Raw genomic sequence first — 15,420 nt, 5'->3', positions numbered from 1 at the left:
CACTGGCTCAGCACCACCACAGCCATCAAACCATGCCCCAAGTGCCATGGCCACCCCACAACCATCAAACCATGCCCCCAGGGCTATGGCCAACCCACAGCCATCAAACCATGCCCCCAGGGCTATGGTCACAGGTTTGTTGACCACCTCAGAAGAGCTCTCAGAAGCCCTCTGCTGTGCTCAGCCTGGCAGCAGCTCTGGGTGACAGCAGCAGCTTCCAGTGAGACCAGAGCCTGGCCAGAGGCACCACTAGGACAATGGCCTCACCACTGGTAGCTTTGGAGGCTAGCCCTGGAACCAGTGAGTGGAGAGGTCCTTTGGCACTTGCAGGAGAGCAGGAAAAGCAAATCAGAGCAGGAGAAGTAAGTAAGACCAAACAGGCACTGCCCCAGCACTGTAAGTGCCACCCCCCAAGTGCCCTGGGGCTGCTGCTGGTGGCTCCTTCCCCTACCAAACAGAGCACTTCCACTTTCAGAGTCCTGCCCTGCCCAGACTGCTCAGCACTCACCACAGCTCTCAGCTCCTGTGCTGGGGGCTGAGGAATGGCTCCAGTCACAGAGAAGCTGGGCAGAAAGATGCCTCTGCAAGTGCCAACTCTGCACCCACAGGAGCAGCTTCCCCCTTCTGACCTGCCCAGCACCACCAGCTGCTGCCAGCTAATCTGGTTACCTGCCCTCCAAACTGCTCTGTGGCCAAGCTCTTGCCTCCCTCCATCTGCTCCCCTCTGACCCAGGGTGACCAGCAGGTGAGGCTGAGGCTGCTTCCTCATTTGCTTCTTCATTTCCTTCTAATTAAGCATAGCAGCTTGAGGACCACAGCACTGCTTGGAGAAAGTGCCAGAGGGTCAGGGAATCTCTGCAGCTGGGAGAGCCCCCTGGGATCAGAGAGCCATGGAATGGTTTGTGTTGTGGTGCAGTCCAGCATCAACCCAGCACCACCATGGCGACCAAACCATGGCCCCAGCTGCCATGGCCACAGGGTCCTGGAACACCTCCAGGCATGGGGACTCCACCACCTCCCTGGGCAGCCTGTACCAGTGCCTGGGAACCCTTGCTGGGAAGAGATTGTTCCTCATATCCAACCTGAACCTCCCCTGGCACAACTTAGACTCACAGAATTGTTAGGATTCATCAACTCGAGGCCATTTCCTCTCCTCCTGTCACTTGTTGCAGGTGAGACCAACCCCACCTGGCTGCAGCCTCCTCTCAGGAGCTGGAGAGAGCAATGAGGTCTCCCTCAGCCTCCTCTTCTCCACACCAACCCCCCCCCCCAGCTCCCTCAGCTGCTCCTCCCCAGCCCTCTTCTCCAGACCCTTCCCCAGCTCTGCTGCCCTTCTCTGGACCTGCTCCAGCTCCTCAATGTCCTTCCTGCAGCGAGGGCTCCAGAAGTGAAGCCAGCACTCAAGGGGAGCCCTCATCAGTGCCCAGCACAGATTCCTGACCCTTTTCTCCACAACGAACCCTTCAGCATCCCCTCACCAGGATGGAAGCTGGCTCCATGCCTCACCCCCTTGCTGGGGAGCCCAGCTCCAAGGAGGGCAGCAGGAGGTGCATCACACAGAGGTGTTGGGGAGCTGGAGCTGCCCTGCCTGAGCCAGGGGCTGGAGCTGCAGCAGGGGAAGACTCAGTGCCACCTGTCAGGCTTTAATGAGGAGGTGACTGAGGTGGACTGTGGTAGAGGACAACCCTGCTGCAAGATGGCATTTGAGCAGCCAGCAGTGACATTTCAAACAGTATCACAGCAACTGCTCCTTGCCCAGGACTGCCAAGCAACCCTTCAGACAGAAGGGAGTCCTCTGGCTGGGTTGTGCTGCAGAGGAGGAGCTGTGGAGCAGGCTGAGGGGGCCTCAGCACCCTTCAGCTACCAGCTAGCCCCTGGCATTAGGCAGCAGAGTGCCTGCTCAGAGATGGTCTGGGAAAGGTTGCCTGAGGTCCAAGGGAGGCCACCACAGGCTGACTCTCAGCATGGCACAAGGCCCCAGCTGCTGAGGGTCCCTTTTACAAAGCCCACAGGCTTCAGGTGCAGGGAACCACAGAATGCCCTGGGGGGAGAAGCCCTTTCAGATCCTCCAGCCCAACCCTTCTCTAACTCCACCAAGGCTGGGACTCAGCCATGGCCCTCAGCACCACAGCTCTGCCTCTCTGAAACGAGCATCCAGCCACCTCCCTGGGCAGCCTGTGCCAGGATCTGAGAACCCTTCCAGTCAGCAAGCTCCTCACCTGCAGCCTCAGCCTGCCCTGGCCCTGCTTGGGGCCACACACCAATGACAGGGAGATGACTGCAGCTCTGTGAAGCTGGGGTTCACCTGGCAGGCACAAACAGCAAGACAGGAATCAGGCATCGGGATTTCCTGGCCAGGCACCTCCTGCCCCTCTGCAAGCTGCTGGCTGGCACAGGCTGGGGGAATTGTCCCTTTCCTCTCCATCAGCTCCAAAGGTAGCTTGGGGCAGACACAAATTCCTTCTCCATAGGCAGGAGAACGCAGGTGGAGCTCCTCCCAGGACAACCCACACGTGGCACTTGCTTGTCCTGCTGCCACAGGGCTGCCCTAAGGCTCTGCTGGAGGAGAATCAATCCTAACCCTCTCACAGCTTGCTGGTTCACCCCCCAGGCCCCTGCACCCCCCAGCCAGGGCTGAGGCAGGGCCTGGGCCAGGTCATGAACTGCTGCTGGGCAGATAATTTGTTAAGGTTGAAGGGCAGCAGCATTTGCCAGACACTTGTCCTCTAGCACCAGGGAGATGTGTCTGCGCTCGGGGGAATCCCTGCTCCTGCAGGCAGAGAAGGAAGCCTCCTGAGGTGTGGAGACTTAGCAGCAGTTGCCTGAGGAAAAAGGTTGAGGAGGTTCTCAGAGGCTTCCAAGAAGCAACAAGGATTCATCCTTCAGGAACCTGCACCCAAAACATCTTGCAGAGGAGCTGCAGCCACACAGAGACCCCAGCTGAGAACACATCTCCCTGTGGGGACAGGCTGAGGGAGCTGAGGCTGTGCAGCCTGGGGAAGGGAAGGCTGCAGGGAAACCTCAGAGCATCCTTCCAGTACCTGAAGGGGCTCCAAGGAGAGCTGGGGAGGGACTTTGGCAGGGGCTGGGAGTGCCAGGATGAGGGGCAATGGCTTTGAGCTGAGAGAGGGGAGAGTGAGACTGGAGATGAGGAAGAAATTCTTGGCAGTAAGGGTGGGGAGAGACTGGCACAGGTTGTGGATGTTCCCCCCTGGAGGTGTTCAGGGCCAGGCTGGATGAGGCCTTGAGCATCCTGGGCTGGTGGGAGGTTGAAGATCATCTAGATCCAAGCCCCCTGCACAGCCATTAGGGCACAGCCCATGGCAGAGGGCTTGGAACTGGATGATCTTCAACCTCCCTTCTAATCCAACCCAGCCTGAGCGTCCCTGCCCATGGTTTTGAGCTCCCTTCCAATCCAGCCCAACCCATACCCATCCCATTCTGTGGCACACATCAGCCTACTCCAGTTCTGCCCTGATGCCTCCACACCCCAAGCCCTGCATCAAGGCAGCAGCAGGAGCAGAGCTCCCCCAACCCAAGTGCCTGCAGCTGTCACCACCAGGGAGGAAGCCACAGCCCTGTCAGGCAGGGCAAGGCTAAAGATAGCAGCTGGACACAAGGGCCTGGGCCACACAAGTGCCCTGATGGTGATTCAGTTAATTACAAACTTCCTGCTAGAAATGCCAAGGTCCCTCTGGTGGCACTGCCAATTGTTCTCTGACTCACTCAGCAGCTGCCATACACAGGCAAAAACAAACCCTTCTGGCATCCTGCAGGGAGCAACAATTGGAGAGACCTCTGAGAGCATCCCTGGCACCTCCTGGCTACTGGAGCACCACCAGAGCAGCCAGCTGCAGAAACAGGGCTTCCTGCCCAGGGCTTTGGCTCCAAACCCCCTCCTGAAACAGTACCTGAGGGGCTCCAACAGAGCTGGGGAGGGACTTCTGACAAGGGCTGGCAGTGCCAGGATGAGGGACAATGGCTTTGAGCTAGGAGAAGGGAGATTGAGACTGGAGATGGGGAAGAAATTCTTGGCAGTGAGGCTGGAGAGATACTGGAATAGGTTGTGGATGTCCCCCCCTGGAGGTGTCAGGCTGGATGGGGCCTGAGCCTTCTGAGCTGGTGGGAGGTTAAAGATCATCCAGTTCCAAGCCCCCTGCTATGGGCTGTGCCCTAATGGCTGTGCCCATGGCAGGGGGGTTGGAACTGAAGGAGCTTCAGGGTCCCTTCCAACCCAACCCATTCCCTGGATTCTGCCATTCTCTGCTCAGCTTCAAGCTTGTGCAGAGCAGGATCTGCACCTGTGGCTCCTGCCCTGCACTCAGCAAGCAGATGCAGACCATGGCAGGGCAAGCCCCAGCAGCCCAGCTCTGGCCCAGCTCTGCCAGCAACCTGTGCTCCCAAGCCAGCCTTGCACCGAGCCCCAGCATGCTGGAGCTGCTGCTTCTTTGGGCAAGGAGCCCCCCTGGTGCCAGCCAGCTGCAGCTGCCTGCAGCAAGCAAGCAGAGCGTCACCACTGACTGCTCCACAGGAGCTCTGTCAGAACAGCTGGTCCAGCAGGGGCCCAGCTCAGACCCATCTGAGGCAGGGGACAAAAGGGCTGTGGAGAGGCAAGAGGAGAGCATAGAAGGCCACGGGAGCAGCCCTCTGCCCAGAGGTCTCTTCCAGGACCAGATGTGCCACCCCAAAGGGCACAGCAGCACCCTGCCAGCCAGCCCCCACCTGCCCAGCTCAGCAGGAGCAGGCTCCTAGAGGTCATTTCTGGAAAGCCCAAAACCACCTCCCTCAGCCCCACAAGATTCCCTCCACGTGGGGAAGCTGAGCAGCCACTGTGGGTACAGGGACATCAGAGGGGCTCTGGCTCTGTGTGTGGCACCTGGGGACACAAGAGGTGACATCAGATCTGCTGCTTGAGTACCTACAGAGCACCACTGAGCATTTCAGTGAGACACTACAGGGCTGGGGCAGGGCCAGGGAAGGGCAACAGAGCTGGGGAAGGGTCTAGGAGAAGAGGGCTGGGGAGGAGCAGCTGAGGGAGCTGGGGGGGTTTGGTGTGGAGAAGAAGAGGCTGAGGGAGACCTCATTGCTCTCTACAGCTCCTGAGAGGAGGCTGCAGCCAGGTGGGGCTTGGGCTCTGCTCCCTAGGATCAGGTGATAGAAGGAGAGATGGCCTGGAATGTGCCAGGGGAAGGTTAGGTTGGAGAGGAGGAGAAGAAATTTCTGTGCTGCAAGAGTGGTGAGGCACTGGCACAGGGTGCCTAGGGAGGTGGTGGTGTCCCCATGCCTGGAGGTGTTCCAGAAACCTTTGGCCATGGCAGTGCTGGGTTGGTGTTCAGGGCCAGGCTGGATGAGGCCGAAGATCATCCAGTGCCAACCCCCCTGCCATGGGCTCCTCAGGGCTTGGAACTGGATGATGATGCTCGAGGTCCCTCCCAACCCAACCTGTGTCCCACAGTGCCATGTCCACAGAAGCCACCTTGATGCTGCTGCTCCACTTCTCCCTTCCCCAGTAAAAGTGATTCACTGAGCAGCTGCGAGGGCCCAAGGAGCAAAAGGAAGAGAGGAGGCAGAGAAAGGGGAGAGGAGGAGGACGAGCCCCGGCAGACGAAGGGGAGAGGAGGAGGACGAGCCCCGGCAGACGAAGGGGAGAGGAGGAGGACGAGCCCCGGCAGACGAAGGGGACCCAAGCCAGTGAACTCGCAGCAGGCAGCGCCATGTCCCCTGCGCTCCAGCAGGGGGAGCCCTGCCGCAGCGCCTGCCGGCCCCGGCCACAGCCTTCCCTCCGTCCAGCCAATGCTTCAGCCCTGCGCAGCTCCTTCCCCTCTCGCCCACACCCCAGGCCGCAGAGCTGCAGGCCAAGCCTCTAGAGCACAGCACCAACCCCTGCAGCAGCTGAGAGCAGAGATCACAGAATGGGCAGGGACACCTCCCAGCAGCACAGGCTGCTCAAGGCCTCATCCAGCCTGGCCTGGAACACCTCCAGGGAGGAGTCAGCCACAGCCTCCCTGGGCAACCTGTTCCAGTCTCTCCCACCCTCACTCCCAAGAATTTTTCTCACTTCCAGTCTCATCTCCCCTCTCCCAGCTCAAAGTCCATCCTGGCACTCCCAGCCCTTGGCAAAGGTCCCTCCCCAGCTCTCTGGAGCCCCTTCCCAGAGCTCCTGCCCTTACCTGCTCATGGCTGTAGCTCCGCATTTGCTGTGCAGGAGCAGTGCTGTAGGACGCTTCCACTGCTGTTAAACCAACCTGAAGATGCTGCAGAAGCTGAGCACTGGGGCGGCCTAAGTGAGCCAAACTTAACCTGAGCCTCCGGCCTCCAGGTGCAGTCTGACAGTGCTCAGCACAAGGGCACCAGGCACATGGGAGCTGTGACCTGCAGTTCCTGGGACAGTCTGCAACTACAGAACCAGTCCTAAAATGGCTCAGGCTGGAAGGGCCCTCAGAGCTCATCTGCTCCAACCTCCCCAGCATGCCCAGGGACACCTCTCAGCTAGACTCAGCTGTTCAAGGCCTCATCCAGCCTGGCCTTCAACACCCCCAGGCAGGAGGCAGCCTGTGCCAGACTCTCACCACCTCCTACTCAACAACTTCTTCCTCAGCTCCAGTCTAACCCTGCTCTGCCTCAGCTTCAAACCATTCCCCCTCAGCCTGTCTCAGACACCCTCAGGAGAAGTCTCTCTGCAGCCTTCCTGCAGGATCCCTTCAGGTCCTGGCAGGCAGCTCTGAGGTGCCCCTGGAGCCTTCTCCTCTGCAGGCTGCACACCCCCAGCTCCCTCAGCCTGTGCTCACAGCAGAGCTGCTCCAGCCCTTGGCTCATCTTTGTGGCTTCCTCTGGACTCTCTCCAGCAGCTCTGTGTCCTTCTGCTGGGGCCAGCAGAGCTGCAGGCAGTGTTGGGGTCTGAGCAGAGTTCAGGGGCAGAATCCCTTCTCCTGCCCTGCTGCCCACCCTCCTCTGGCTGCAGCCCAGCACACAGCTGCCTGCTGGGCTGCATGAGGGCACTGCTGGCTCCTGGGGAGCTGCTCAGCAACCAACACCCCTAAGACTCTTTCCTCAGGGGTGCTCCAACCCCCCTCTGCACCCAAGCCCCAATCAGTGCCTCAGCTTGCCCTGCAGCCAGCACCACACAATCACACCACTCCAACCAGCTTTTTATTACTGTGATGAAGTTGTCCCCAACTCTCCAAGAACAGGCAGTCCAGAAGCCAGCTGCAGGGTGGTTTTCCAGTACTCAGCATGTCCAACTTGTGCAGTTCATCTCCCACACCAAGTTTCTTCCTATTTTTCAACTTCCAGACCACCACTTGGAGTTGCAGCACCAGTTGAATTACACATTGAGAAAGAAGCATTAAAACCAGGTCCCAGCAGTCTAAAAGCTGGAGTCTTGCCTCTTCCCCTCATCAAGCATCATGAGAAGAAGTTTTACTGTCACCACTAAAGTGCCCAGGCTTATGTACAAATTAAAACAGGACTAAAAAGACCAAGGTGAAAGCTGCCAAGGGAGCAGGGAGGCCTGCAGCAGCCTCCAGGGTTTGCTGCAGGATGCTCAAGTCAACCAAAACCTGGAAGTTCCCAGCTGCTCAGAATTCCTCCTGCTGCCAGAGCTTCTCTCCTCTGCCTAGGAGGGCAGCAGAAGCTGCTCACTGCCCAGAGCCTTCCATCTGCACAAAGAGGGTGCCCACATCTTTCACGGTGGAGTGGCAGAAGTTGGAAGAGGTCTAAACATGCTAGGAACAGTCTTGGCAGAGACTAATGAGGAGGGGGTTCCCCTGCTGGAGCTACACTAGGCCTGCTGAGAAGCACCTCCAGCACCTGCTTCTCAAGGAGGTCAGCAGAGGCTCAGTCACTGGCTCCTTGCCTTTACCCTGCCCCAGGCAGCAGCACTGTGGGCTCAGTCCCCTTAGAAGTCTGCATCCAGGGTGAAGGAGTTGTCTGTGGGCTTTGCCATGACTCCCATCCGCTGGTACTCCCCCACTCTCTTCTCAAAGAAGTTGGTCTTGCCCTCCAGGGAGATGTTCTCCATGAAGTCAAAGGGGTTCTCTGCTCTGTAGATCTGGAAAGCAAAGGCACTGCTCCAGGCCCAGCACCACTGGTGGGGCCTGCAGGGCACCTCTGGTGATCTCTGAGGCCAAGACCTCTGCCAGGGCAGGGGCACCCAGGACCACATCCAGGAGCCTTTGGAATGGCTCCAGAGATAGAGACTGCAGCACCTCCCTGGGCAGCCTGCCCCAGGGCTGGAGTCACTACAGGTGCCCACAGCTCAAAGCACTGCAGAACAGCTGGAAGGAGGCCAAGGACAGCAGCAGGCTGTGCAGTGACAGCTCTGCCACCTCAGCTGCTTTGGGTCTTGCACAGCTGCTCTTTCACAGCAGCCTTCAGCTTCTCCTCCTGTGTGTCCCCAGGCAGGAGCTAGCAGCAGGGCTGCTAAGAGCCATGACACCTCAGAGCCACTTTGCTGCAGCCTTTCGGGCTTGGGCAGGGGACTTAGTGCAGTGTTTGCTTCTCCCCAAGGAAGACTCAATGTTACCATGGAATGGTTTGGCTTGGAGAAGGACTCTGAGATCCTCCAGCCCAAGACCAACCCAACACCACCATGGCCACCAAACCATGGCTACAGGGTTCTGGAACTCCTCCAGGCATAGGGACTCCACCACCTCCCTGGGCAGCCTGTGCCAGTCCCTGACCACTCTTGCACCAAAGACGTTTTTTCTTCTCTCCAACCTAACCCTTCCCTGGCACATTCCAGGACATTTCCTCTCCTTCTATCACCTGATCCTAGGGTGCAGAGCCCAACCCCCACCCTGGCTGCAGCCTCCTCTCAGGAGCTGCAGAGAGCAGTAAGGTCCCCCCTCAACCTCTTCTCCACACTAAACACCCCCACGGCCCTCAGTTGTGTCTGGTGAGCGATGTCCTGCAGCCCTGCCCCTCCTAGCCAGCCCCCCACCCCGCCCCCCCCCCCAGGCTCACCTTGCTGAAGCCCAGCTCCAGCATCAGCCTGTCAGCCACGAACTCGATGTACTGCTTCATCAGGCTGCAGTTCATGCCGATCAGCTTCACAGGCAGGGCCTCGGTCAGGAACTCCTGCAGAAACAGCAGCACTTGGAGCACACAGAACCTGCTGCCCACCCCCTGCCCACCTGGCTCACCCCCATGCCAGCAGCCTCCAGCCCTCTGCCTGGCTACCAGGGCAGGGCATCACCTGCTCGATGAGGACAGCATTTGTGATGATCTCCTTCACCCTCTCCTCCGAGGGCTTGTGGAGCAAGTGCTTGAACATCAGGCAGGCAAAGTCACAGTGCAGGCCCTGCAAGGAGGGGTCAGGGAGTCAGGAGCCACTCAAACCAAGAGCACAGCAGCACAGTACCCAGGCACCAGCCCTGGCCTGGCCACCAGCGCCTAAAGGGGCTGCAGGAGAGCTGGGGAGGGACTTTGGACAAGGGCTGGGAGTGCCAGGACAAGGGACAATGGCTTTGAGCTGGAAGAGGAGAGAGTGAGACTGGAAATGGGGAAGAAATTCATGACAGGGAGTGTGGTGAGACACTGGCACAGGTTGCCCAGGGAGGCTGTGGCTGCCTCCTCCCTGGAGGTGTTCAAGGCTAGGCTGGAAGGCTGGATGAGGCCCTGAGCAGCCTGGGCTGCTGGAACAGTGAAAATCTGGTTCCATGCAGAGCCCATGGCAGGGGCTTGGAACTATATGATCTTCAACATCCCTTCCAATCCACCCCCAGTGCAGGTTATTTGGCTTGAAAGCTCTCTGGAGGAGGCAAAATGCTGAAAGTTCTTTCATGCTCTGCTACAAGAGCCAGTGGGAGATGTTTAGAAGCTTTGGTAAGCTTTGCAGACTGCCTGGGTATAAAACAGGCTCCAGCTGGGCACCATCACTGCAGCAGCACAGGAGTTGCTCCTTACCTCGTCTCTGCTGATGAGCTCATTGGAAAAGGTGAGGCCAGGCATCAGCCCTCTCTTCTTCAGCCAAAATATGGATGCAAAAGAGCCAGAGAAGAAGATTCCTTCCACTGCTGCAAAGGCCACCACACGTTCTCCTGGGGACAGAAGGATGGCAACCATCCCACACCTGAGCAGGAACAGCACCCAGGGACTGCAAAGAGCAGGGCACTGCATGCTCCAAGCAGCAGGAAGGAGGCTGCTCAGTGGGCTGTGGCCTGGCCTTCAGGGGGTTTGCTGCAAAGGCCTCTTCCCACTCAGCAACTAATCTGAGTAGCCACTGAGTAGCTGGGGCCAAGGCTCCTGCCCCCAGGGCAGCCATCAGCACCACCACCCTGCAGAGCTGCAGCCTGGAGGAGGTCATCTCAGCAGCTGGGTGCAGCCCGGGCCTGCTCAGCTTTGAGTAGGGAACTCTGGCCACAGGAATGCTTTGGTTCTGAGCCATCCCAGCCCACCCTTGAGCTGAGACACCAAGAGTAAGGTAGAGGAGCCACAGCCCCCAGGCTGTACACACCTGCTGCAGATGGCCAGCAGAAAGTCACAGCTGGAGCAGATCCCAGCACAAGGACAGGGAAATCAGAGCAGGAGGAGGAGGCCATGACAATGATCAGAGGCCTGAGAACCTCTGCTGTGCTCAGGATTGGGATTGTTCAGCCTGGAGAAGGCTCCAAGCAGACCTTAGAGCAGCCTTCCAGTACCTGAAAAGGCTACAGGAGAGATAGGGAGAGACTTTTGACAAGGCCTGGGAGTGCCAGGACAAGGGGTGGTAGCTTCAGACTGTAAGCAGCTGGATTTGGACTGGACCTTAGGAAGAAATTCCTGGCCATGAGGGTGGTGAGGCACTGGCACAGGTTGCCCAGAGAAGCTGTGAAGGCTCCAAGCCTGGCAGGGCTGACAGCAAGGCTAGAAGGTGCCCTGAGCAGCCTGGGCTAGTGGGAGGGCATCTACTTCAACCCCCTCCTGCCATGGACAGGGGCCCACAGCAAGGGGGTTAGACCTAGCTGATCTTCAAGGCCCCCTCCAACCCATCCCATGCTCCCTGTGGCCAGGCAGTGAGGGCTGCCAGGAGCTGCCCCTGCCCAGAACACCAGTAGTGGTACAGGGATCCTGCCAGGAACCCACTGCCTCCTGCCCTCCACAGGTACACCAGAGCCCCTCCTGGGACAGCACCGGCCCAGGGACTGTGCAGCCTGCAAGAGGGGAGGCTGCTGTGGAGAGAAGGAGCTGCCCTTGGCTGCACTCACCATAGGTGGCTCTCCTGTCCCCAATCCAGCACAGGGCCCAGTCAGCCTTCTTCTTCACACAGGGCAGCGTCTCAATGGCGTTGAACAGAAACTCCCTGGGGAGGAGAAATCTCTTCAGGGGTGGCTATCAGCACCAGGAGCATCCACTGCACTCACCAGGGCTCTGCACTCCACTGTCATGGAGCCTCCTTCCCCTGGCTCTGCAGCAGCCCAGCCCTGTGTGCCCATCAGCTGCCTTCTCCTCACCTACCCACAGCACCAGACCACAGGAACCCCATGCTCTGCTCAGACCCCACCTCCAGCACTGCCTCCAAGGCTGCTGCTCCCTCCCAGCAGGAGGACACAGAGCTAGTGAACAGTCCAGAGGAGGCCACAAAGATGATCCAAGGGCTGGAGCAGCTTACAGGATTGCTCCACCTGGTTTCATCCCTCTATTCCCACATCAAGTGGTTTCAGTTCCTCTCTTAAGCAAGTCCTTGCTCACAGACTCACACCAGAGAATGCCAGGGGCCCCAAGGACCATCTGGTCCAAGTAGCTGTTAGCCAGCAGTGGGCTTTGCTCTAACTCAAGGTCACATCCCCAAATCAGCCTCAGAGTCAGGAACATGGGGGAGGCACCCAGGGCTCAGCAGCCCGGCCCAGCACAGACCTCTCAGAGGGGTCTTTGATGTAGGTGTCGATCAGCAGGCTGTACATCTCTGAGTGGATGTTCTCCATGGCGATTTGGAAGCCGTAGAAGCAGCGAGCCTCAGTCACCTGCACCTCCTGGCTGAACCTCTCCACCTGCAGGGCACCAGCATGAGCATGGCTGCAGCCTGCAGCAGGCACCCAGGCTGCAGCAAGGGGAAATGGCCTGGAATGGTGCCAGGGAAGAGCTAAGCTGGAGAGGAGGAAGAATTTATTTGGTGCAAGAGCAGTCAGGGATTGGCACAGGCTGCCCAGGGAGGTGATGGAATCCCAATCTGTGGAGGTGTTCCAGAAAGGTGTGGCCATGGCAGCGCTGGGTTGATCTTGGACTGGATGCTCTCAGAGGCTTTTTCCAGCCCAAACCACTGCCTGGTTCTTGCTCAGCCACCAGAATCCTCCCAAGATTAACTCCAGCCATGTGGGTCATTAATAGCATCATGGAGAGCAGCAGGTCCCCACAGCTCCCAGCTGTCAGTTAACTCTTTGTTTCCAAAAGGAATGGGAGCAGCTCTTAATTGCATCCACCCCCACGAGGGAGAGGAGCACTGAGAGGGTGGAAGCAGGACAAGGGCTCGGAACCAGCCAAGTGCCCTGCAAGGCCACACTCAGTGCCTCATGGGCAGGGGCAAGCTCACAAAGAGAGCAGCCCAAGTTTGCTGGTTAAGCTCAGGGCACTGTGTGGCAACCTCTCACACCCTGGCAGGCACCCAGCAGGCTCAGCCAGCCTGTGCCCACCTGGCTGTGCCCACAGCCTCCACACTCACCAGGTTCTCATTGACGATGCCATCACTGGCAGCAAAGAAGGCCAGGACATGGGAGATGAAATACTTCTCCTCAGGCTTCAGGGCCTCCCAGTGCTGGATGTCTTTGGAAAGGTCCACCTAGAGCATTGCCACAAGAGAGGAGATGCTATGGGGCTCCAAGGGCTGTCCCAGAGCCTGGGCTGTGCCTGCCGCGGGCCAGAGCCCACCCTCACCTCCTCTGCCGTCCAGAAGGAGGCCTCAGCCTTCTTGTACATCTGCCAGATGTCGTGGTACTGGATGGGGAAGACGACGAAGCGCCGGGGGTTGTCCCGCAGCAGCGGCTCCTCCTCTTCCTCACCCCGCGGCACCTGTGGGGACAGAGAGGAGCTTGGGCTGGGGTCAGGGAAGAGAGCTCCGAGGGAGGTCCACCTCTGTGACTCTGAAACACCTCCAGAGGAGGAGATTCAGCCATCTCCCGGGGCAGCCTGTGCCAGGCTTTGAGAACCATTCCAGTCAAAAAGTTTCTCCTCCTCTCCTACCTAACCCTCCCCTAGCACATTCCAGGCCATCTCCTCTCCTTCTATCACCTGATCCTAGGGAGCAGAGCCCAACCCCCACCTGGCTGCAGCCTCCTCTCAGGAGCTGTAGAGAGCAATGAGGTCTCCCTCAGCCTCCTCTTCTCCACACTAACACCCCCAGCTCCCTCAGCTGCTCCTCCCCAGACCCTTCCCCAGCTCTGTTGCCCTTCTCTGGACCTGCTCCAGGCTCCTCAATGTCCTTCTTGCAGTGAGGGCTCCAAACCCGAACCCAGCACTCAAGCTGTGGCCTTCCCAGTGCTAATCCAGGGACAATCCCTGCCCTGTTCCTGCTGTCCACACCATTGCTGCTCCAGGCCAGGCTGCTGGTGCCCTTCTTGCCCACCTGGGCACCCCTGGTTCACCTTCAGTTGCTATCCACCAACACCACCAGGACTTTTTCTGCTGGTCAGTTTCCATCCACTCTGCCCTAAGCCTGGAGCCTCCATGGGTTTGTTGTGCCCCAAATTCAGGACCCTGCACTTGGCCTTGTTGAACCTCACCCCACTGGCCTCAGCTCATGGATCCAGCCCGGCCAGAGCTGTCTGCAGACCCCTTCTTGCCCTCCAGCAGACCAACACTGCCACCCAGCTCAGTGTTAGCTGCAGGCTCACTTAGGAAGCCTCCTCTGCCATACGACAACGATATCAAAGGGAGCCGGTTCCGAGGTCTGCCGGGAAAGGGAAGGGGAAGCGGGGAGCCGGGGAGTGGAGGAGGGCGGGCGCGGCTTCCGGGGCCTGCTCACTCACCGCCGGCTTCTCGTCGCTCTCCTGGAAGATCTTGCGGGCAGCCTTGCTGGCCAGGACGCGGGCACTGCTGAGCACAGGGGGCTGCGGGAGAGAGCGGCCGGGTGAGAGCGCTGCGGAGCGGCAGCGGGGCGGCGGCAGGGCCGGGCCGGGGCTCACCGTGTTCTCCTTCTCGCTCAGCGCCAGGGCCTTCATGGGCGACAGGCTCTTCCCCGGCGACAAGCGCTTGGCGGGGGCCAGGCGGGGCTGGTCGTGGCGGGCGGCGAGCGGGGAGCGGGCGGGCAGCATGGTGGCGACAGCGGGACGAGCAGCACCGGGCGGCAGAACCGGCGGGATGAGCAGCACTGAGAGACGCCAGGTGGGAGCAGCTGAACCGGCAGCACAGAGGCAGGCGGCAGGAGTAGCTGAACCAGCAGCAGCCGAACCAGCAGCACAAACGGCAGGCGGGAAATAGGAGAGGTCAGCCCGGCGCCGCTTACTTTATATCCCCTTCGAAGTTGGCGCCAGAACGCTGGCCACTCACAGGCCGCGCCGCGCCCGGCACGGCCCGCCCGCGCACTCACATTGGCTGTCGAGCCTGCCGCGGCCCCGCCCCCCATTGTGGCAGTGCGGCGGGAGGGAAAGCCCCGCCCCTCGCTTTGGCGCCAGCGGAGGCCACATCCCCGTAGGGGGCCGTTTGGCGCCAAATGCAGAGCGGGACGCGCCGGCGGGAACGGGGGCTGGGCAAGGGGCACCCACCGGGCTGGAGGGAACAGAGCGTGGGGTGTGGGTGGGAAAAGCCCTTCAGGCCCTGGGGTCCAACCGTGATCTGACTCTGCCACGGCTGGGGGTAACCCGTGACCCTCATCACCACATCTCTGCCTCTGAAACACCGCCAGGGGTGGGGATTCAGCCCACGCTGTTTCATAGGACCATAGAATGATTTGGGTTGGAAGGGACCTTGAACATCATCTAGTTCCAACCCCCTGCCTCGGGCAGGGACACCTCCCACCAGCCCAGGTTGCTCAGGGCCTCATCCAGCCTGGCCTTGAACACCTCCAGGGAGGGGACATCCACAGCCTCCCTGGGCACTCCCAGCCCTTGTCAGAAGTCCCTCCCCAGCACTCCTGCAGCCCTTCAGGTGCTGGAAGGCTGCATTGAGGTCTCCCTGAAGCCTTTTCCAGGCTGAACAGCCCCAACTCTCTCTGCCTGCCTCTCTTCCCTTCATTTTTCCCACTGCAAAGCCTGGGCAGCTTGCAAAAGCTGGGAAGGAAGCCAGAGTTCACATTTCTTCTTTTCTTTGGGAAGATGTTCACATAATGCAAGGTCAGTGCAGGCAGCTGTCATGTTCCAGCTGTCACTAAACCCTGGCTGGAGAGCACAAAGCTAAATGCACTTTTCCATCCCAGGAGAGCAAGCAGCACAAAACCAGAGGAGATGGTCTGAAATGTGCCAGGGGAGGGTTAGGTTGAAGAAAAGGAAAAACGTCTTTGGTGCAAGAGTG

General features: G+C 59.4%; 1 protein-coding gene across 2 annotated transcripts; it reads right to left on the bottom strand.

Annotated features, from left to right (window-relative positions):
• Window positions 1-7,897: 7,897 nt before the first annotated feature.
• RRM2 (ribonucleotide reductase regulatory subunit M2) lies at window positions 7,898-14,225 on the bottom strand. 2 transcript variants are annotated; one of them, XM_054383526.1, is made up of 11 exons: window positions 14,185-14,225; window positions 14,097-14,142; window positions 13,948-14,021; window positions 12,850-13,003; window positions 12,638-12,754; window positions 11,836-11,969; window positions 11,187-11,281; window positions 9,907-10,040; window positions 9,197-9,301; window positions 8,965-9,078; window positions 7,898-8,050 (listed from the first exon to the last, which is right to left on the bottom strand). In XM_054383526.1, the coding sequence occupies exons 1-11, from the start codon at window positions 14,223-14,225 to the stop codon at window positions 7,898-7,900; spliced, it is 1,167 nt and encodes a 388-aa protein (XP_054239501.1). The 2 variants fall into 2 exon arrangements, with proteins under 2 accessions (XP_054239501.1, XP_054239500.1); XM_054383525.1 differs by having other exon boundaries at window positions 12,850-12,984; window positions 13,944-14,021; window positions 14,097-14,225.
• Between the last annotated feature and the right edge of the window lie 1,195 nt (window positions 14,226-15,420).

This window comes from Indicator indicator, chromosome 9 (genome assembly GCF_027791375.1).
Source record: "Indicator indicator isolate 239-I01 chromosome 9, UM_Iind_1.1, whole genome shotgun sequence".
NCBI classification, from domain to species: domain Eukaryota; kingdom Metazoa; phylum Chordata; class Aves; order Piciformes; family Indicatoridae; genus Indicator; species Indicator indicator.
The sequence above is the reverse complement of the archived record's forward strand: the minus strand, read 5'-3'. Positions and strand labels throughout refer to the sequence as shown.